At 42.6% G+C, this 22,196-nt stretch overlaps 2 protein-coding genes across 9 annotated transcripts in view; both read right to left on the bottom strand.

Annotated features, from left to right (window-relative positions):
- Window positions 1-22,196, bottom strand: part of LOC117769021 (protocadherin alpha-C2-like) — a 143,997-nt gene that overhangs the window by 74,101 nt on the left and 47,700 nt on the right. Inside the window, exon 1 of one of the 8 annotated variants that reach the window (XM_034597585.1) lies at window positions 11,097-13,591. The exons of 4 other annotated variants lie outside the window; for them this stretch is intronic. In XM_034597585.1, the coding sequence (XP_034453476.1) occupies window positions 11,097-13,478 (2,382 nt within the window). In that variant the 5' untranslated portion in view covers window positions 13,479-13,591. Of the gene's footprint in view, window positions 1-4,446; window positions 7,059-7,955; window positions 10,442-11,096; window positions 13,592-22,196 lie in introns of those variants that run through there. 3 more of the 8 variants (XM_034597579.1, XM_034597583.1, XM_034597589.1) reach the window with 3 other exon arrangements.
- LOC117769779 (protocadherin alpha-10-like) lies at window positions 752-3,234 on the bottom strand. Its single transcript, XM_034598903.1, has one exon. It carries the CDS (start codon window positions 3,232-3,234, stop codon window positions 844-846), a length of 2,391 nt encoding a protein of 796 aa, XP_034454794.1. The 3' UTR covers window positions 752-843.

The following is a 22,196-nucleotide window of genomic DNA, read 5'->3' on the forward strand; positions in this document are numbered from 1 at the left end:
CAGGGCGTCATTAAACTTCCTAATTTCTCCTCATATACATGCGAGTGAAAACATAAAAATGATCAAATTATTTAACAACGACGTTTGAATTACTCTTTACTAAATATTACATTTAAACTTAAGTATTTCTATAACAGTCGTTTTGATAAACTGACTGAAATCTCAAGAAATATTTCAAAGTAGTTACAGCAAGTTCAACGGATAAATGAACAGAATCTTTTTGACTGAGTATAATAGAGACTGGACATATTAAACTAACATAGTTTTCGTTAAGGTACATGGTGGCAACTGCAGCATACAGTTTCACAATTATCATCAAAGAAATTTGTAAACGTATTCAATGAAAATGTGCACTTAAACAACGTTTTTGTTTTGCATTACGCTCTGGGAACTGGTAGTAAGTTTCAAAAGTTGCGTTCAGCACCACGGATAGCCACAAAGAGACACAACAAAGTCAGATGCCAAACATGTCTGAAATTAAAAACCACCAACAAATGAAAAGCACACTACAGTTGCAAAATTAAACTACAAAGTCAGCAACCCTGTATTCTTGTCCTTTGTAGAAAAGGGGTCCCTGCCATGTTGCTCATTGTGTGTTTTTTCATTTGCCCCATTTTTCTTTTTCTTTTCAATGGTGAATAAATTGAAGTAGAATCCTGAAGCAAATCATGATATTCTGCTGACTACGTTTCATCTGAATTAAAATTGAGACTTCATGTTAGCTAAATATGCGCCGGTTTTGAAGCAACATAACAAACCTAATTCTTTTCATATACCACAAAACTGCTTATTATGTTAATTGATCCTCGATAGAAAATACACAGCAACAAGTACTTGATGTAACTATTGTCTTACCTTGTCTTTGTTTGGTAAAGTCTGAGTCCTGCTATAAGTGTCTCCTCCATTAATACTGATCAGCTCCGCATCTGCAGGTGGAAACGGTGCTGGGAAAACCACTACGTCACTCTTGAGCGTGTCTGAGCTGAAGCAGACGTCATACTGCTGAGTAGCTTTCGAGTAAGACCAGCTCCCGTCAGGGTGGGTGGTGATCATTGGGGCGCTGTACCTGCTGAAGCTGCTGTCTGTCCTGTGGCATTTGACAGCTATTAAAGTGATGAGGCTCAGCAGAAAGATGACTGACACCGACACGATGCCGATCAGCAGATACAGGTTTAAATCAGAGAAGCCATCGTCCTTTGTGGGCACATGTCTGAACTGAGTCTGGATGTCAGCTGTGCTCTCAACCACCACCACATCTATAGACACAGTAGCTGACAGGGAGGGTTCTCCGTTATCAGAAACCAGCACCACCAAGGGGTGAGTTTTCAGGTCATTGTCACTCATTCTCCTCTTAGTCCTGATTTCCCCGGTGCTGGTTCCGATCCGGAAGAGGTTGTTTCCTTTGGGCTCAGAGAGGTGATAAGAAAGCAGCGCGTTGTATCCAGAGTCTGCGTCTACAGCCCTGATCTTTGCCACAAAGTATCCCGCTTCAGCAGAATAGGGGATGCTCTCACTGTTAACGGAGCCGTGCTCAGAGTATGGAGAAAGAACCGTAGGACTGTTGTCATTCTCATCCAGGATAAAAACTTTCACAGTCACGTTGCTGCTGAGCGGAGGAACACCAGAGTCTGTGGCCTGAACTTTTAACTGAAACATTTTCAACTCCTCGAAGTTAAACGACTGCAGACTGATTATATCTCCTGTCTCTGAGTTGATGTTAACCATTGCAGATAATGGTAACGTGTCACTGTTACTTTGTAAAAATGAAAATCTCACCTGACCATTCTGATCAATGTCGTCATCAAAAGCTGACACTGTTTTTATAACTGCTCCTACTGGACTGTTTTCTCTCACATAGACATTGATGGTAGATTCTGTGAATACAGGTCTGTTATCATTTACATCTGACACGTGTACAGTAATAACACTTGTACTGGAGAGAGGTGGGCTCCCCTCGTCAGTAGCAGTGATGCTGATATTGTATTGAGATGCGCTCTCTCTGTCAAGAGGACCGTCCACCACCAGCGAGTAGTAATTCTTATAATTCGACTCAAGTTTGAAAGGGACGTTATTTGAAATTTTACAGTTCACGATCCCATTTTTACCTCCGTCTTTATCAAATACTGAAACAAGAGCAATAGCTGTGCCGATGGACGCGTCCTCTTTCACAGTGTTTAACAGTGACGTCACTGAAATTTCAGGAGCATTGTCATTGACGTCGATGACTTCAATCAATAATTTGGCATGTGAAGTGAGGGGAGACGAAGCTCCATCACTGGCTTGTACTCGAATCTCAAAAGCGTTGTTCTCTTCAAAGTCAATATTCTTTTTATTTGTGACAGTCCCTGTTTTTTCATCAATAGAAAATAGATTCGTGTGTTTTCCTTGACCTGCTTTACTGAATGAATATAATACTTGTCCATTTGGACCTGCATCCAAATCAGTAGCATTTAATGTTATAATTGATGTTCCTATCTTAACATTTTCAAACACTTTGGCTTTATACAGAGTTTGACTGAATACCGGAGCATTATCATTAATGTCTAAGACATTTATTGTAATGACCATCGTTCCTGATTTAGCAGGAGTTCCTCCATCAATCGCAGTCAGCGTGAGTCGAATCACAGACTTTTTTTCTCGATCTAAAACTTTTTGAAGCACTAATTCAGGAGATACACTCTCTCCTTTATGTGTATCGAGAGAGAAATGTTCATTTTGACTAAGCTTGTAGGTATTTACAGTGTTTTTACCAACGTCCGCATCCTCAGCAGTATTAAGGGGAAATTTAGCCCCGGTTGCTGTGCTCTCCGTAATGTCTATTACCTGTGACGTACCGAGAAATGATGGTGAATTATCGTTTACATCCAAGATTGTAACTCCTATCCGGTACAGTTTTAATGGATTATTAATAACAGCTTCTACACTGAGTGAACATTTAGCTTCGTCGCCGCAGAGTTCCTCTCGATCTATTCTCTCATTAACGTAGAGGACACCAGTCTTTAGATTTACCTCGAAATATTTCCTCTTTGATCCAGAAACGATCTGAAACATGCGGGACTCCAAATCCTGGACGTTGATGTTTAGATCTTTAGCGATATTCCCGACCACAGTCCCCACATTCACCTCCTCTGAGACGGAGTAAGAGAGCTGCCCGGACACCGTCTCCCAGTAACAATCCAGCAGCACGAACAGCAGATATAACCACACAGAGCCCGTTCTGCTCGGTAAATGCATAATTCCTCACGCCGAGAAGGAGCATGCAGGACAATCTGAATAATACGTTACAGAAACTATGATACCACGGTCACCGAAGAAATAATCCAAGCAAAGATGTCGGCATTTTCCAGACCAAAAGACACGACCGTCCTTTGTCGTCCGAGCTCTCTTTGTAACAAAGCCCACATCATCCGCTGAATCTGGGCGGAGCCCTAAGACATTAAAGAGCAAGTCCAAATGTGATGGTCTGCAGTGTCTCCATGTGGACATTTGTCTAAACTGCATGATACATAAAATCTTACAACACTGGGAATAATAAAACGCCCTCAGATCTCATTATACATGAAGAAAGTGCAAAAATAAAAAATGGCAAACCGTAAACAAGTTCGTTTGTCTCATAATAATTATATTTTACGACTGAACTATTATTAATAAAAAAAACCTCTCTTTTATAAACTGACTACAATTTCAAGAAATGTCTCTAATTAGTGAACGCAAAATAAACAGATGAAGAAAGGTATTTTTCACGAAGGAGTAAAGTGACTATGGAAATTAGATCATCACTGTTTTCTTGAGTTACATTATGAAGACTGTTACATACTGTTCAGCGGTAATTACAAAAAGATGTTTGTAAATGTCTTATGTGAAAACGACGCATTCAAACAAAGTTTTTCATTTGCATTAGGTGCTGGGAATCTGGAATTGCCAGTGAGCCTTTTGAGTTGTGTTCAGCACCACAGACAGCGACACGCACAGACAAAAAATCATCCGCAAAGAAATTACAGAAATTTAAATACCACCAACAAATAAAAAGGAAGATGTGATTGCAATATAAACTACAAAAGCACAGACAGTAACCTCGAGTACTTGTCCTAAGGGATCCCCAACACGTTGTTCGTGCTGTTGATTATTTCATTTGGCCAAAGTATTTTCCCCTATTGCTTTTTGAGGCTGTAAAGTTTGAGACAAAGGAACCTGTACATATTGTGAAGCCCCCTGAGGCAAATTTGTAATATGTCATAGTAGAGTACATAAAAGAAAAAGACCTGACTTCTTGTACTTTGTGTGTATTTCACCGTAAGTGAAATTGAGAATTCATATTTACTGAACGTCGTTTTTCAAAGCAACATAGTGTCCCCATTGTTTTAGAATAACGTTTGTAAAACAGGTATATATATATTAAATTATCTGCTTAAAATGTTCAAATACTTGATGTAAATATTGTCTTACCTTATCTTTGTTTGGTAAAGTCTGAGTCCTGCTATAAGTGTCTCCTCCATTAATACTGATCAGCTCCGCATCTGCAGGTGGAAACGATGCGGGGAAAACCACTACGTCACTCTTGAGCGTGTCTGAGCTGAAGCAGACGTCATACTGCTGAGTAGCTTTAGAGTAAGACCAGCTCCCGTCAGGGTGGGTGGTGATCATTGGGGCGCTGTACCTGCTGAAGCTGCTGTCTGTCCTGTGGTATTTGACAGCTATTAAAGTGATGAGGCTCAGTAGAAAGATGACTGACACCGACACGATGCCGATCAGCAGATACAGGTTTAAATCAGAGAAGCCATCGTCCTTTGTGGGCACATGTCTGAACTGAGTCTGGATGTCAGCTGTGCTCTCAACCACCACCACATCTATAGACACAGTAGCTGACAGGGAGGATTCTCCGTTATCAGAAACCAGCACCACCAAGGGGTGAGTTTTCAGGTCATTGTCACTCATTCTCCTCTTAGTCCTGATTTCCCCGGTGCTGGTTCCGATCCGGAAGAGGTTGTTTCCTTTGGGCTCAGAGAGGTGATAAGAAAGCAGCGCGTTGTATCCAGAGTCTGCGTCTACAGCCCTGATCTTTGCCACAAAGTATCCTGCTTCTGCAGGATAGGGGATGCTCTCACTGTTAACGGAGCCGTGCTCAGAGTATGGAGAAAGAACCGTAGGACTGTTGTCATTCTCATCCAGGATAAAAACGTTCACAGTCACGTTGCTGCTGAGCGGAGGAACACCAGAGTCTGTGGCCTGAACTTTAAACTGAAACGTTTTCAACTCTTCGAAGTTAAACGACTGCAGACTGATTATATCTCCTGTCTCTGAGTTGATGTTAACCATTGCAGATAATGGTAACGTGTCACTGTTACTTTGTAAAAATGAAAATCTCACCTGACCATTCTGATCGATGTCGTCATCAAAAGCTGACACTGTTTTTATAACTGCTCCTACTGGACTGTTTTCTCTCACATAGACATTAATGGTAGATTCTGTGAATACAGGTCTGTTATCATTTACATCTGACACGTGTACAGTAATTACACTTGTAGTGGAGAGAGGTGGGCTCCCCTCGTCAGTAGCAGTGATGCTGATATTGTATTGAGATGCGCTCTCTCTGTCAAGAGGACCGTCCACCACCAGCGAGTAGTAATTCTTATAATTCGACTCAAGTTTGAAAGGGACGTTATTTGAAATTTTACAGTTCACGATCCCGTTTTTACCTCCGTCTTTATCAAATACTGAAACAAGAGCAATAGCTGTGCCGATGGACGCGTCCTCTTTCACGGTGTTTAACAGTGACGTCACAGAAATTTCAGGAGCATTGTCATTAACGTCTAAGACTTCAATCAATAATTTGGCATGTGATGTCATCGGAGACGAAGCTCCATCACTGGCCTGAACTCTTATCTCAAAAGCGTTGTTCTCTTCAAAGTCAATGTTCTTTTTATTTGTGACAGTCCCTGTTTTTTCATCAATGGAAAACAGATCAGTTTGTTTTCCTCGACCTATGTCACTAAATGAATATGACACGTGTCCATTTGGGCCCATATCTAAATCTGTTGCGTTCAATGTTATTATCGAGCTGCCTATTTTCACATTTTCATGAACGCTGGCTTTATACAGTTTTTTATTGAATATAGGAGCGTTATCATTAATGTCCAACACATTCACTATAATTATGATGCTGCCTGATTTAGCAGGAGTTCCTCCATCAATCGCAGTCAGCGTGAGTCGAACTACAGACTGTTTTTCTCGATCTAAAGCTTTCTGAAGCACTAATTCCGTAGTTACAGTTTCTCCTTGATGTGTGTCAAGGGAGAAATGTTCGTTTTGACTAAGCTTGTAATTCTTAACATTATTTTTACCTACGTCTGGGTCGTGAGCAGGATGGAGGGGAAATTTAGCCCCTGCCGCGGTGTTCTCAGTAATATTGATTATCTGTGACGTGCTGAGAAATGATGGTGAATTATCATTCACGTCTAAGATTGTAACTTCAATCCGGTACAGTTTTAATGGATTATTAATAACAGCTTCTACACTGAGTGAACATTTAGCTTCGTCGCCGCAGAGTTCCTCTCGATCTATTTTCTCATTAACGTAGAGGACACCAGTCTTTAGATTTACCTCGAAATATTTCCTCTTTGATCCAGAAACGATCTGAAACATGCGGGACTCCAAATCCTGGACGTTGATGTTCAGATCTTTAGCGATATTCCCGACCACAGTCCCGACATTCACCTCCTCTGAGACGGAGTAAGAGAGCTGCCCGGACACCGGCTCCCAGTAACAATCCAGCAGCACGAACAGCAGATATATCCACACAGAGCCCGTTCTGCTCGGTAAATGCATAATTCCTTACGTCGAGAAGGAGCATGCAGGCCAATCTGAATAATAGGTTACAGAAACTATGATACCACGGTCACCAAAAAAATAATCCAAGCAAAGATGTCAGCATTTTCACGACCAAAAGACACGACCGTTCTTTGTCGTCCGACCTCTCTTTGTAACAAAGCCCACATCACCCGCTGAATTTGGGCGGAGCCCTAAGACATTAAATAGCAAGTCCAAATGTGATGGTCTGCAGTGTCTCCATGTGGACATTTGTCAAAACTGCATGATTTATTAACAATAATAACACTGGGCGTTATTAAACTTCCTAATTTCTCCTTATATACATGCGAGTGAAAACATAAAAGTGATAAAAAAGGTCGTTTGAATTACTAATTACTAAAAAATACATTCAAACTTAAGTATTTCTATAACAGTCGGTTTTATAAACTGACTGAAATCTCAAGAAATATCTCACATTAGTTACAGCAAGTTAAACGAATAAATGAACTGAATCTTTTTCACTGAGTATTAAAGTGACTGCAGATATAAAATAAACATATTTCTTTAAGGTGCATGGTACTGTTTCACAATTATCATCAAAGAAATTCGTAAACGTATTCAATGAAAATCTGCTTTTAAACAACGTTTTTGTTTTGCATTACACTCTGGGAACTGGTAGTAAGTTTAAAAAGTTGCGTTCAGCACCACGGATAGCCACAAAGAGACACAACAAAATCAGATGCCAAAAATGTCTGAAATTAAAAACCACCAACAAATGAAAAGCACACTACAGTTGCAAAATTAAACTACAAAGTCAGCAACCATGTATTCTTTTCCTTTGTAGAAAAGGGGTCCCTGCCATGTTGCTCATTGTGTGTTTTTTAATTTGCCCCGTTTTTCTTTTCAATGGTGAATACATTGAAGTAGAATCCTGAAGCAAATCATGATATTCGTGTATATAAGAGAAATCTGCTGACTACGTTTCATCTGAATTAAAATTGAGACTTCATGTTAGCTAAATATGCGCCGGTTTTGAAGCCACATAATAAATCTAATTATTTTCATATACCACAAAACTGCTTATTATGTTAATTGATCATCGATAGAAAATACACAGCAACAAGTACTTGATGTAACTATTGTCTTACCTTGTCTTTGTTTGGTAAAGTCTGAGTCCTGCTATAAGTGTCTCCTCCATTAATACTGATCAGTTCCGCATCTGCAGGTGGAAACGCTGCTGGGAAAACCACTACGTCACTCTTGAGCGTGTCTGAGCTGAAGCAGACGTCATACTGCTGAGTAGCTTTAGAGTAAGACCAGCTCCCGTCAGGGTGGGTGGTGATCATTGGGGCACCGTACCTGCTGAAGCTGCTGTCTGTCCTGTGGCATTTGATAGCTATTAAAGTGATGAGGCTGAGCAGAAAGATGGCTGACACCGACACGATGCCGATCAGCAGATACAGGTTTAAATCAGAGAAGCCATCGTCCTTTGTGGGCACATGTCTGAACTGAGTCTGGATGTCAGCTGTGCTCTCAACCACCACCACATCTATAGACACAGTAGCTGTCAGGGAGGGTTCTCCGTTATCAGAAACCAGCACCACCAAGGGGTGAGTTTTCAGGTCATTTTCACTCATTCTCCTCTTAGTCCTGATTTCCCCGGTGCTGGTTCCGATCCGGAAGAGGTTGTTTCCTTTGGGCTCAGAGAGGTGATAAGAAAGCAGCGCGTTGTATCCAGAGTCTGCGTCTACAGCCCTGATCTTTGCCACAAAGTATCCTGCTTCAGCAGAATACGGGATGCTTTCACTGTTTACGGAGCCGTGCTCAGAATATGGAGAAAGAACCGTAGGACTGTTGTCATTCTCATCCAGGATAAAAACGTTCACAGTCACGTTGCTGCTGAGCGGAGGAACACCAGAGTCTGTGGCCTGAACTTTAAACTGAAACGTTTTCAACTCCTCGAAGTTAAACGACTGCAGACTGATTATATCTCCTGTCTCTGAGTTGATGTTAACCATTGCAGATAATGGTAACGTGTCAATGTTACTTTTCAAAAATGAATAGCTCACTTGACCATTTTGATTAATATCAACATCAGTTGCAGTCACAGTCTTGATAATTGCTCCTACTGGACTGTTCTCTTTCACATAAACATTAACCAGTGGCTCTGAGAAGCGAGGTGGGTTATCATTAACATCAGACACATGAACCATAACTATGTTGGTGCTGGAGAGAGGTGGAGTCCCTTCATCAGTTGCTATGATAGTAACATTGTAGTGAGCCTGAGTTTCTCTATCAACAAGACCATTAACTACCAAAGAGTAATAATTTTTATAATTGGTTTCCAGTTTAAAGGGGACATCGTTTGAAATCACAGCTTTAACTGCCCCGTTTTTGCCACCATCTTTATCCAGGACAGAAACAAGTGCAATAGCAGTACCTACTTCAGCATCCTCCTTCACTGTGTCAACTAATGACGTCACAGTGATCTCAGGAGCGTTGTCGTTTAGATCCAGCACTTCTACCAGCACTTTACAATGAGCAGACATCGGGGGCTGGCCTTTGTCGCTGGCTTGTGCATGAATCTCAAACGCCGGATTTTCCTCATAGTCAATCTTCCCTTTGACTGAAATCACACCGGTGTTACTGTCTATTTGAAATAAATCTAGAACGTGATCCTGACCTTTTTTCCTCAAAGAATATTCTACTTCACCATTTACACCCTCATCTGCGTCTGTCGCATTTAGAACGATCACTTTAGACCCAGGTGGCAAATTTTCATGTATTTGAATTTTGTATAAAGATTTACTGAAAATGGGAATGTTGTCGTTTATATCTAAAACGGTGATAATTATTTGTGATGTTCCTGACTTCGGTGGGTTTCCTCCGTCTACAGCAGTCAGTGTGAGCTTTATAACAGAGTCATGCTCGCGGTCTAAAGCTTTCTGCAGCACTAACTCCGCAGACACGCTATCCCCTCCTTTGTGAATCTCCAAAGAAAAATAATCATTATTACTGAGCCTGTACGTGTTTAAACCGTTCTTACCGACATCCAAATCCCATGCCTCTATCAGCCCAAATTTGAGTCCTGGCAAAGTGCTTTCTGCAATGTTAAGTGACTGAGAATTCTCTGAGAAATGTGGCGCATTATCGTTTATATCAAGCACATTTATCTCCAAACGATACAGCTTCAGCGGATTGTTTATCACGGCCTCTACGCTGACGGTGCATTTCGTAGCCTTCGCACAAAGCTCCTCGCGGTCTATTCTCTCATTTACGTAAAGAGACCCCGTTTTTAGATTCACGTCGAAATTTTTTTTCTTCGATCCATGAACGATCTGAAACATACGAGACTCTAACTCCTGCACGTTGAGATTTAGGTCCTTGGCGAGATTTCCAACAGACGTCCCCGGGTTTACCTCCTCTAAGATGGAATACGAGAGCTGCCCAGACACCGCTTCCCAGCAAGAATTCAGCAGCACGGTGACAATGTAAATCCGCAAAATGTTCCTTCTGCTTGAGAAATGCATAATTATATCCAACAAAAAATATCCATGAATGCCAGTCAATCTACTCCCGTCAACAACTCTCATTAAAAGCCAGTCGGATAGGGAGTCTCATCCCTCTCTCTCTCTCTCTCTCCGTGCGTCTCTTTGTAACAAAGCCCAGAGAAACACAATCACCCTCGTCAATTTCTGGGAGGAGTCGTGTGCGCCCTTAAATCTTAAACCGCTTCAAGATGTCATGGTCTACAGTGTCCCCGTGTGGTGATTTGTAATAACTGCACTCAACATCTCACAGTATCACAGAAATGATTTGCTATTTGTGCAAACAAATCATTTTCAACTGAACAATTTCCTCCACTATATCAAACAATCAAAACGGAAATTGACACTGTACTCGCTCTCATTTCAATTTTCTATGTCATTATTGATTTTATAAAAGAACTATAAAGATCTGAATAGATTTTCAATGACAATATATTAGTATTTGAAATTATCGGACACATTGTCCCGTTGCACTCTGCAGACAGCGAATAACACACTCTGGTGCTTATTTCAGAACCATGGACAGCGACATACACTTTCTGTATATTGTCAGAGTTTAATGAACTCAATATACTGTTACCTGTCGGCTCGTTGTATACTTCAACACAAATCCAAAGCTTGGAAAAATTTCAAGAAGTATTTTCACCTGAGAGAATGAAAATCAGCAGGACATGGTTTCGGCCATAGCTTTCGTGAAACTCACACAGACTGAACTACTGCTTTTTAAACAATTTCTCTTACCTTCTCTTTGGTGGGTAAAGTCTGAGTCCTGGTATAAGTGTCTCCTCCGTTTATACTGATCAGCTCCGCATCTGCAGGCGGAAACGGTGCTGGGAAAACCACTACGTCACTCTTTAGCGTGTCTGAGCTGAAGCAGACGTCATACTGCTGAGTAGCTTTAGAGTAAGACCAGCTCCCGTCAGGGTGGGTGGTGATCATTGGGGCGCTGTACCTGCTGAAGCTGCTGTCTGTCCTGTGGCATTTGACAGCTATTAAAGTGATGAGGCTCAGCAGAAAGATGAATGACACCGACGCGATGCCGATCAGCAGATACAGGTTTAAATCAGAGAAGCCATCGTCCTTTGTGGGCACATGTCTGAACTGAGTCTGGATGTCAGCTGTGCTCTCAACCACCACCACATCTATAGACACAGTAGCTGTCAGGGAGGGTTCTCCGTTATCAGAAACCAGCATCACCAAGGGGTGAGTTTTCAGGTCATTGTCACTCATTCTCCTCTTAGTCCTGATTTCCCCGGTGCTGGTTCCGATCCGGAAGAGGTTGTTTCCTTTGGGCTCAGAGAGGTGATAAGAAAGCAGCGCGTTGTATCCAGAGTCTGCGTCTACAGCCCTGATCTTTGCCACAAAGTATCCCGCTTCAGCAGAATAGGGGATGCTCTCACTGTTAACGGAGCCGTGCTCAGAATATGGAGAAAGAACCGTAGGACTGTTGTCATTCTCATCCAGGATAAAAACGTTCACAGTCACGTTGCTGCTGAGCGGAGGAACACCAGAGTCTGTGGCCTGAACTTTAAACTGAAACGTTTTCAACTCCTCGAAGTTAAACGACTGCAGACTGATTATATCTCCTGTCTCTGAGTTGATGTTAACCATTGCAGATAATGGTAACGTGTCACTGTTACTTTTCAAAAATGAATAGCTCACTTGACCATTTTGATAAATATCAACATCAGTTGCAGTCACAGTCTTGATAATTGCTCCTACTGGACTGTTCTCTTTCACATAAACATTAACCAGTGACTCTGAGAAGCGAGGTGGGTTATCATTAACATCAGACACATGAACCATAACTATGTTGGTGCTGGAGAGAGGTGGAGTCCCTTCATCAGTTGCTATGATAGTAACATTGTAGTGACCCTGATATTCTCTGTCAATCGGATCACTAACAACTAAAGAGTAATAATTTTTATAATTGGTTTCAAGTTTAAAGGGGACATCGTTTGAAATCACAGCTTTAACTGCCCCGTTTTTCCCACCATCTTTATCCAGGACAGAAACAAGTGCAATAGCAGTACCTACTTCAGCGTCCTCCTTCACTGTGTTTAGTAGTGACGTCACAGTGATCTCAGGAGCGTTGTCATTGAGATCCACCACTTCTACCAGCACTTTACAATCTGCAGACAACGGGGGCTGGCCTTTGTCACTGGCTTGTGCATGAATCTCAAACACAGGGTTTTCCTCATAGTCAATTTTACCTTTCACTAAAATCGCACCTGTTCTTGAGTCTATTTGGAACAAATCTAAAACCTGATCTTGACCTTTACTCCTAAAGGAATATTCAATTTCAGCATTCAAGCCGTCATCTGCGTCTGATGCATTTAAAACTATAACAGTTGTACCCATTGGTAAATTCTCATAAATGCGTGCCTTGTATAAAGAGCTGCTGAAAGTCGGAGCATTGTCGTTAGCGTCTAAAACATTTATATTAATCAAGGATGTCCCTGACTTGGGTGGGTTTCCTCCGTCAACTGCGGTCACGGTGAGTTTTATTGCATGCTGTGTCTCTCGGTCTAAAGCTTTCTGAAGCACAAGCTTAGCAGACACGCTATCTCCTCCCTTGAGAGTCTCTAAAGAGAAATAATCATTTGGACTCAGCCTATATGTGCTCACGCTGTTCTTACCAACGTCGAGATCTGACGCCCCGATAAATCCAAATTTCCCTCCCGGCGCTGTACTTTCTGCAATGTTTAGCGACTGCAAATCCTCAGAGAAAAGTGGTGCGTTGTCATTAATATCGAGCACATTTATCTCTAAACGATACAGCTTCAGCGGATTGTTGATCACGGCCTCTACATTGACGGTGCATTTTGTAGCCTTCGCACAAAGCTCCTCACGGTCTATTCTCTCATTGACGAAAAGAACACCCGTTTTCAGATTTACGTCAAAATATTTTCTCTTTGATCCACTGACGATCTGAAACATACGCGCCTCCAAGTCCTGGACATTAAGGTTTAGATCTTTTGCGAGATTTCCCACTGAAGTCCCCGGGTTTACCTCCTCTGACACGGAGTAAGAGAGCTGCCCGGACACCGCTTCCCAGCAACAATCCAGGAGAACAACGACTATATAAATCCCGAATGAGTTGCGTATCCTCCGCGTCGACATATTGTTATCCAAAGTGAACAGAGCATATGGATCCCAGTCTCCAAAATCCCGCTTGAAAATTCAGAACAATATCGTTCTTTGTATGAAGCACTGACTAAACGATGGCTACACAGTCTACTCCTGTACTGCGTCTCTTTGTAACAAAGCCCTGAGAAACATCCTCCTCCTCATCATCTGATTCTGGGAGGAGCCTCAAGCAACAAAGAGGAAGATCAAAATGTGATGGTCTGCAATGTCCTCATGTGGTCATGTGAAATAACTACACTCACAACAAAACACAGAAATAACCTACATACTTCTGTACTAAGTATAAGTCATAAATCACAAAAATATGCTTGATTCCCCTTATTTAGGCCACGTATTTATAGACAACTTGTAATAGAAAAGTATATACAAGAAAATGCAAATAAGGAATAAAACATTTCAGTTTTGTTCTCTAAATCCACAAATTAAAGATTAATTTATTTGGAGACCATACCTCTGGTACACATCATGCATTAATACATATAAAGAACTGCAAGAGATGTCAGGTGAATATGGATGATGACACCCGCAAAAAAAGGTTTGCCCTCTTTTTAGCGCAGAAACCACACACACTGTGGTGATGAGTTCAGCACCATGGACAACGACACACACATATTGCAGTTCGGGTCTCAAAATAATTACTGAAGGTCGCATTGTTTTTAACTTCACTATTATCGTTGCCTTGGCCTGTATACTACAACATAACGTACACAACATATTTACAAATGTAACCATAAGTCGTTGCATCGTTGTGAATTGTCTTCATATATAAAACGAAGGAAACGAGAAGCAGCATGTTCTCAACCACAACCCTCGAGAATAATAACATAAGATAACACTTTCACTGTTCACTCACCTTCTCCTTGGTGGGTAAAGTCTGAGTCCTGTTATAAGTGTCTCCTCCGTTAATACTGATCAGCTCCGCATCTGCAGGCGGAAACGGTGCGGGGAAAACCACTACGTCACTCTTGAGCGTGTCTGAGCTGAAGCAGACGTCATACTGCTGAGTAGCATTAGAGTAAGACCAGCTCCCGTCAGGGTGGGTGGTGATCATTGGGGCGCTGTACCTGCTGAAGCTGCTGTCTGTCCTGTGGCATTTGACAGCTATTAAGGTGATGAGGCTCAGCAGAAAGATGACTGACACCGACACGATGCCGATCAGCAGATACAGGTTTAAATCAGAGAAGCCATCGTCCTTTGTGGGCACATGTCTGAACTGAGTCTGGATGTCAGCTGTGCTCTCAACCACCACCACATCTATAGACACAGTAGCTGACAGGGAGGGTTCTCCGTTATCAGAAACCAGCACCACCAAGGGGTGAGTTTTCAGGTCATTGTCACTCATTCTCCTCTTAGTCCTGATTTCCCCGGTGCTGGTTCCGATCCGGAAGAGGTTGTTTCCTTTGGGCTCAGAGAGGTGATAAGAAAGCAGCGCGTTGTATCCAGAGTCTGCGTCTACTGCCCTGATCTTTGCCACAAAGTATCCCGCTTCAGCAGAATAGGGGATGCTCTCACTGTTAACGGAGCCGTGCTCAGAGTATGGAGAAAGAACCGTAGGACTGTTGTCATTCTCATCCAGGATAAAAACGTTCACAGTCACGTTGCTGCTGAGCGGAGGAACACCAGAGTCTGTGGCCTGAACGTTAAACTGAAACGTTTTCAACTCCTCGAAGTTAAAAGACTGCAGACTGACTATATCTCCTGTTTCTGAGTTGATGTTAAACATTGTAGATAACCGTAGTGGGTTACTGTTACTTTGTAAAAACGAGTAGGTCACCTGACTGTTCTGGTCAATGTCCGCATCAGTAGCAGTCACCTTTTTAATAACTGCTCCCACTGGACTGTTCTCGTTCACGTACACATTAATCAGCGGCTCTGGGAACAGCGGCGCGTTGTCGTTCACATCGGAAACTTGTATAGAAACTACACTGGTGCTGGAGAGAGGCGGGGCTCCTGAGTCTGTGGCCACGATGGTGACGTTGTATCTAGTGACGGTCTCTCTGTCGAGGGGTCCGGCAACTAACAGAGAATAATAGTTTTTGTAGTTTGTCTCGAGTTTGAGTGGCACCTCGTTTTTAATCTGGATTTTCACTTCACCGTTTTCCCCCCCATCTCTATCGAGGACTGACACCAGCGCAACCACGGTGCCGACACCCGCGTCCTCCTTCACTGTGTTGTGCAGTGACGTCACAGTGATGTCAGGAGCGTTGTCGTTCAGGTCCACCACTTCTACCAGCACCTTGCAGTGAGCAGACATGGGAGGCTGGCCTTTATCACTTGCCTCCACGCGTATCTCAAACGCCTTTCTCTCCTCAAAGTCTATATTGCCTTTTACCTTAATGACACCACTTTGACTGTCAATTTCAAATATATCAAGCACGCGATCTTGATCTTTGCTTCTCAGCGAATACACAATCTCACCGTTCAGGCCCTCATCTGCGTCCGTGGCGTTCACAGCGATTACTGTTGTACCCACGGGCGTGTTTTCGGGGATTCTTGCCTTATACAACGTTTCACTGAATATCGGAATGTTATCATTGATATCTAAAACATTAATAATAAGTTGTGAGGTGCCTGATTTAGCAGGGTTCCCTCCATCTATAGCCGTCAGCGTCATGGTGATGACAGGCTGCTTCTCTCGGTCTAACGCTCTCTGCAGCACTAACTCAGCAGACGCACGATCACCTGCTTTGTGCACGGCCAACGAGAAATGCTCATTCTGACTCAATTTGTAAGTACTGACGCCGTTCCTCCCCACATCTGCATCACTTGCTTCAGATAATGCGAATTTCACTCCTGGTAACGTGTGCTCTGCGATATACAAATTCTGTAATTTGGTTGTAAACAATGGGGCGTTGTCATTTACATCTAAAATGTCTACGTCAATACGATAAAGCTTCAAAGGGTTATTAATTACAGCCTCCACACTTACTGAGCATTTCAGTTCCTCTGCACAGAGCTCCTCTCTGTCTATTCTCTCACTGACATACAGAACACCAGTCTTTAGATTTACCTCGAAATATTTCCTTTTTGATCCAGTAACAATCTGGAACATACGGGATTCCAACTCTTGTGAATTAAGGTTTAGATCCTTTGCGATATTTCCAACCGGACTCCCCGGGTTTAGCTCCTCTGAGACGGAATAGGAGAGCTGCCCAGACACCGTTTGCCAATAACAATCCAGAAGAAAAAGACACAGATATATCCCAAAATAGCTCCATCTGCAAGGCGAAGGCATAATTATGTTCAGTATTGTCAATGCACTATATGGAAGATATCAGCTGAGGTGAGGTTTTAATGTGGTTGGAAAATCCAGTGTTTGTTCCACCGTCCTCTGCCTCTTTATAACAAAGACTGAAGAAACATTCCTATCGCCTGAAAACAGGAGGGGCTTAGTAGTATCAGAGAGTAGCGCTGTCCCTGATGGATCAACACTGACGCCACGTGGTACAAGAAGTGAAATGCAGATAATAATGAAAATATAATATGTTGCCTCCAAAGCAGCCAGTTGCTTTGGTTTAAACTCTATGCGCTGTTGAATCATTTAACAGAGAGCTAGAAGTATTTTTTCAGCACCATGGACAGCACATTACGGCCCTGATGTGTTGTGACCGTGTTAAGACTCTCCACATATTCAAACTCGCTCTCTATATATATACATTTTTTTTCTCTTTTCCTCCCTCTTACTTTTTCTATCTGTAAGCATCTCCATCTCATTCTCTCTCTTTCGGTCTCTCTCAGTCTCTCAGTCTATCTGTCTGCATCTCTCTCTATCTTGCTGTCTCTCTTTCTGTTTGCATCTCTTTTTTCTCTCTATTGCTCTCTCTCTCCCCCCCCACTCTCTCTCTCCCCCCCCTCTCTCTCTCTCTCTCTCTCTCCCCCCCCTCTCTCTCTCTCTCTCTCTCTCCCCCCCTCTCCACCCCCCCCCTCTCTCTCTCTCTCTCTCTCCCCCCCCCCCCACCCCCCCCCCCCCCTCTCTCTCTCTCTCTCTCCCCCCCCTCTCTCTCTCTCTCTCTCTCTCTCTCTCTCTAGATATCTGTCTCTCTCTCACTGTCTGTCTGTCTCTCTTTCTGTCTGCATCTCTTTTTCTGTCTCTATCTCTCTCTCTCTAGGTATCTGTCTCTCTCTCCCTCTCTGTCTGCATCTCTCTCTATCACACTGTATCTCTGTCTTTATCTCTAGATCTGTCTCTCTCTTGCTCACTCTCTGTCTGAATCTCTATCTCCTTCTCTGTCTCTATGATAACCTGTAAGTAAGTCATTCCTAGTAGTCCAGACTTTAATCTTCCACACACCATTTTATATATAAAGTGCAAATGAGGGCTTAACACCGGACAAACAATGTACTTTAGTTAATACATTTTCTTGCCACCCCACCGACATTACTCCCTTTTCCTTCTCTTTGTTTTTCTATGTCAACCTCAAGGCCAATACATAGATTTAATTGAGCAGGATTGTCCTGCTGTATGCATCAGCACAGGGGAGATGTCTGGGTGCTGTGGTGTCTCTCCCTGTGTTTTCCCACAGAGTGTAGACGTGAGTTTATGAACATTTCCCTCATCTTTAATCCCAGGATTAAGCCCTGGATTGAGAAACTCCTGTCCCATTTCCATTCTGTAGATAACATGATTTGATTTGAAAATATTAATAACCATCACAGACTGAGCCGCAGTCATCTGTTAACCCCAAACAGCAATAACAATAATAGCTCACATGACCTGTTCAATTTTCCTAATGTATATCAACACAAAATAGTATGTCCCATAAATGCAAGGACAATAGATAGAGCATGTTGTAGGATATTTATATACATACAAGCACCCACATGCAAAGATCACCTGGTCCATCAGCCGCAGAAGATGAAATTCAATGATTCATTTGTAGGTCACTGCTTATGCTGCAGCAGCGACCTTATCGGACTTCAGACTGGATTATATTCCTCATAGAATCAACATGACACATAATGATCATGATGCGACAGTTTACTCAGCACGTTAGAGAAATCATCCAGGCGTCCAATCTGCTTTGTGGCCTGCTGACACTATGACCTTTTTTTCTAGACCGAATACACAAGACATTTAATTGTGTTCATAAGCACCTGCACCTTCACAAGTTGCACCTTTACAAGAAATGATAAATGAACTACAATATTGTCTACAATCCACAAGTGAAGCATGCATTCTTTAGCCCACATACAGTATAGGGATGAGGCTGTAGGACTGAAGGGTTATTAGGCCCTGTAGAGGAAACCCTGATTGCGTCCTGCAGATGTAATAGATGCTGAACACACTGAGCCTCCTCCTCCAATTCCAGATACAGCTCCTCTGGGAAGCACCTGCAGAGGGGTCAGTGAATCTATTTATAGTTCTGTATGCATTAATGCAGAAACAGTAGATTATTCTTCCAAACATGTATAAATTCACATGTGTGTTGCTTTAATTGATAAAGTATTAGTTGGTAAACAAAGTCCTCGTGAAGGCAGTATTTCACTTTTTATTAATGAAGTCTCTTTGCAATGATCAAAGTCACATTTCCTGAGGATATGATAATTGGTTTGCTGAATAATTAATAATGAATAAATGGCGGTTTAGGAAAAAATACACAGTATTTGCTCCCTGCGCATTGGGAGCCGTGCATAACAAATCCTGTGGTTAAATACATGTGTGCCAGTTAACCTGCTTGTCTGTCTGTGGTTTATACCTTTCACGTGGTGAAGTTGAAGGAGAAACAGCACAAAGCAATGATAGCAGAGAGAAGGTGAGGGGAGGGGGTGGCATGGGCGGAAGCAGTCAACAGCAGCGTTTGAGGCGTGTTCACTGCATAATTAAAGGGCTTCCACCACATACAGTCACCAAATTAGCTTCTGAATCTCCTCCATACTAATGATTTCATGGTAGTCCTTAGCATAGCCATCAGGTGTGTGTGTGTGTGTGTGTGTGTGTGTGTGTGTGTGTGTGTGTGTGTGTGTGTGTGTGTGTGTGTGTGTGTGTGTGTGTGTGTGTGTTGTCAGGGTGTGTACCTCACTGTTCATTTGTGTGAGAGGAGATGGGGGAAGGGTGCTATCTGAACATGCTCCAAGGCGAGACCCTCCCCCCTTCCCTCTCTCCTTCTGCACAGCTCTCTTATCTCCATAGCAACACACACACACACATATACACTCAATGCAAAGCAATGGTTTTATTTTAAAAAAGTAATACACTACTTGATTTCCACCTCCACATTTCTGTGCACTACTGTTCCGTTTCATTCTGCACTTTCATCTTTCACATCGTAATGACAGCTCCAAAACACAAACCACACTCCGGTGCATGTTGGCTGTCCAGGGCCGCAGCTGAGCTGCTCATGCATTGGTAATGTAGCACTGCAGCACCATATTCACTCTGACATATCCACTTTAGCAGCAGTGCCTGCTTCTCCTACCACCCCCACAGCCCCACAGAAAGGGTGACCTTTGCACACTGTCATGCCCAACCCACTGCACCCTCTCTGGGCCAGGACCCAGGAGACCACCCCCACTTCTGCAGTCTGCACACCACATCCTGCTTCGTGTGACGAGATACTGATGTCACTGTGCTGTTTTTGTGCGGAGTAGTGCTCATCACGACACAAGGGGGCAACCTACTCCTTTTGCATGTTTCCTTCCTTACTCAGTGTGTATCTTGTTACTGTTAAGACCTTTTTATTTCCCCTTTTTCTTTGTGTACTGATGTGCTGCTGAACCGAAATTCACCACATTCGCTGCAGATTCTCTGATAAACAGCTTTGATATGGCTCATACAGTGTGACTATAGAACCACACCCAAATGCAGCAGCACTCAAGTGACTTAGATCTGCTAAAAATGTAGGGAGATGAATGGAGATAAGGATGTAAAAGATTGGTGTATTGTATAAGAGAAAAATTGTGTTTTCCTGAGAGAATACTTTTTTGTGTGTTTTTGTAAATAGCATCAACATCCATACACAGACATGCACAGAATCCCATAGAATACCTTGCATGTACTAGATGACCACAATCACATATGCAATATGAACGACACAAAGGTATTATATATTATATTTATAAGACATGTGATTTCAGTAGAAGGGAACAGAGAAAGACGTGGGGGGAAATATTAATCACTCTCATACTTAATCCAACCGCCACTTAATCATTTATTTCCAAATCTGTGCTCGCCTCCGCTGGTTTCTGGAGGAAGTAGGACAGGGGCGGGTCCATGGAAACATGAGCCGGAACAAGATGAAAACCAGGACACAGCAATATGGAGGATGCCCAAACGCACACATGCAAACATCCCTGAGATAAAACTAGAAGCACAGTACCACAGTGTTCACTCATTTGGAAAGTGATGGCACAATGCCCAAATATCACATGATTAGTTACTCGACTGTAAAACAACAGGCAGGAGAAACAGCATGTCGTTGCTGCTGATGAGATTGTTCCACTCAGTGGTGTCACAAGCTGCCAGCGCTCAATTTGAGAGACAGGACAGTAGAGTTTGAGTTTAATTCACACATTGTTAATCTAACTAACTATTCCTAAGGCATTTTATATACAGTACTGTCTATACTTCTTCACAGTTGTACAGACACTGGTAACAAGTAAAAGGATGTTCATAAAGGCTCCTTACAAATGTGCAGTCTGTGCAAAGAGGCCATGGACTGTGAAAGATAAACTATCCTAATCATATTAGACATTTTCTATCATAATCTGTCATTACATAAAGTCAACTGAAACAGGGTTTGTCAGTAATATTTAATTAATAGTCATTAGTAGCATCAACAGCATGAACTGCAGTGATTTCCTTTTTAGGAATGAATGATCAGGGTGTGTGTGTGTGTGTGTGTGTGTGTGTGTGTGTGTGTGTGTGTGTGTGTGTGTGTGTGTGTGTGTGTGTGTGTGTGTGTGTGTGTAAGAGTGAGAAAAGTGAAGGTCGGGGGAGACGAGCACAAATAGAAACAATGTTCGTCTGTGCCTGAATTTTATTCATGTATATTTAAGTGAGATGCCATGTCTGTGTCTCTCTGAAAATAAAATGTTAAAATCTAACCCAGTAAACAGGCTGGGACCGCAGTGGCGCAGACACGGTTGAATTTTACAGACCCTCTGTGGAAACTGCCAATAATTAAAAGGATCCATAATATGCCCTGGTGACAGCAGAGATGCCGTAAAAATCAGATTGGTCAGCTGGGATCAATGTGACTGTGTAAGCGACACTCTGATTGGCTCAACATTGTGCCTAGCGACAAAGGCAGTGTCCGATAGATCAGTGATTTCACAGGGAGCACCCGTAATTAATTCACTGCCTCCCTCCCTTGTATCCATAGTGACGCAGATGCCGACCTCGTCACAGCCCCTCCCTGCACCCCCCCCCCTTCCCCGCACCCCTCTTTATGAGCACCCAGTACACACTGTACACCAAGGACAGGACATTTATTCCTCCCTTTTCACGCTCATACACAGACCTATGAATTCAAATACAGATTACTTTTGGATTTAAAAGCCTTTTCGTATCCATATTGCGCATATTCACTCATACAAAAACAGCATTTAATATAATAGAGGATACACAGGCTGCCTTTACACACACTCTCTCTCTCTCTCTCTCTCTCTCTCTCTCTCTCTCTCTCTCTCTCTCTCTCTCTCTCTCTCTCTCTCACACAGAGCAACAGCCTAAACCGAACATTTTTTTTTGTG

This window comes from Hippoglossus hippoglossus, chromosome 10 (assembly GCF_009819705.1).
Source record: "Hippoglossus hippoglossus isolate fHipHip1 chromosome 10, fHipHip1.pri, whole genome shotgun sequence".
NCBI classification, from domain to species: Eukaryota; Metazoa; Chordata; class Actinopteri; order Pleuronectiformes; family Pleuronectidae; genus Hippoglossus; species Hippoglossus hippoglossus.

Bases quoted from the DNA above. Each gene is read 5' to 3' on its own strand.
- LOC117769779 (XM_034598903.1), bottom strand. From the start codon at position 3,234: ATGCATTTACCGAGCAGAACGGGCTCTGTGTGGTTATATCTGCTGTTC.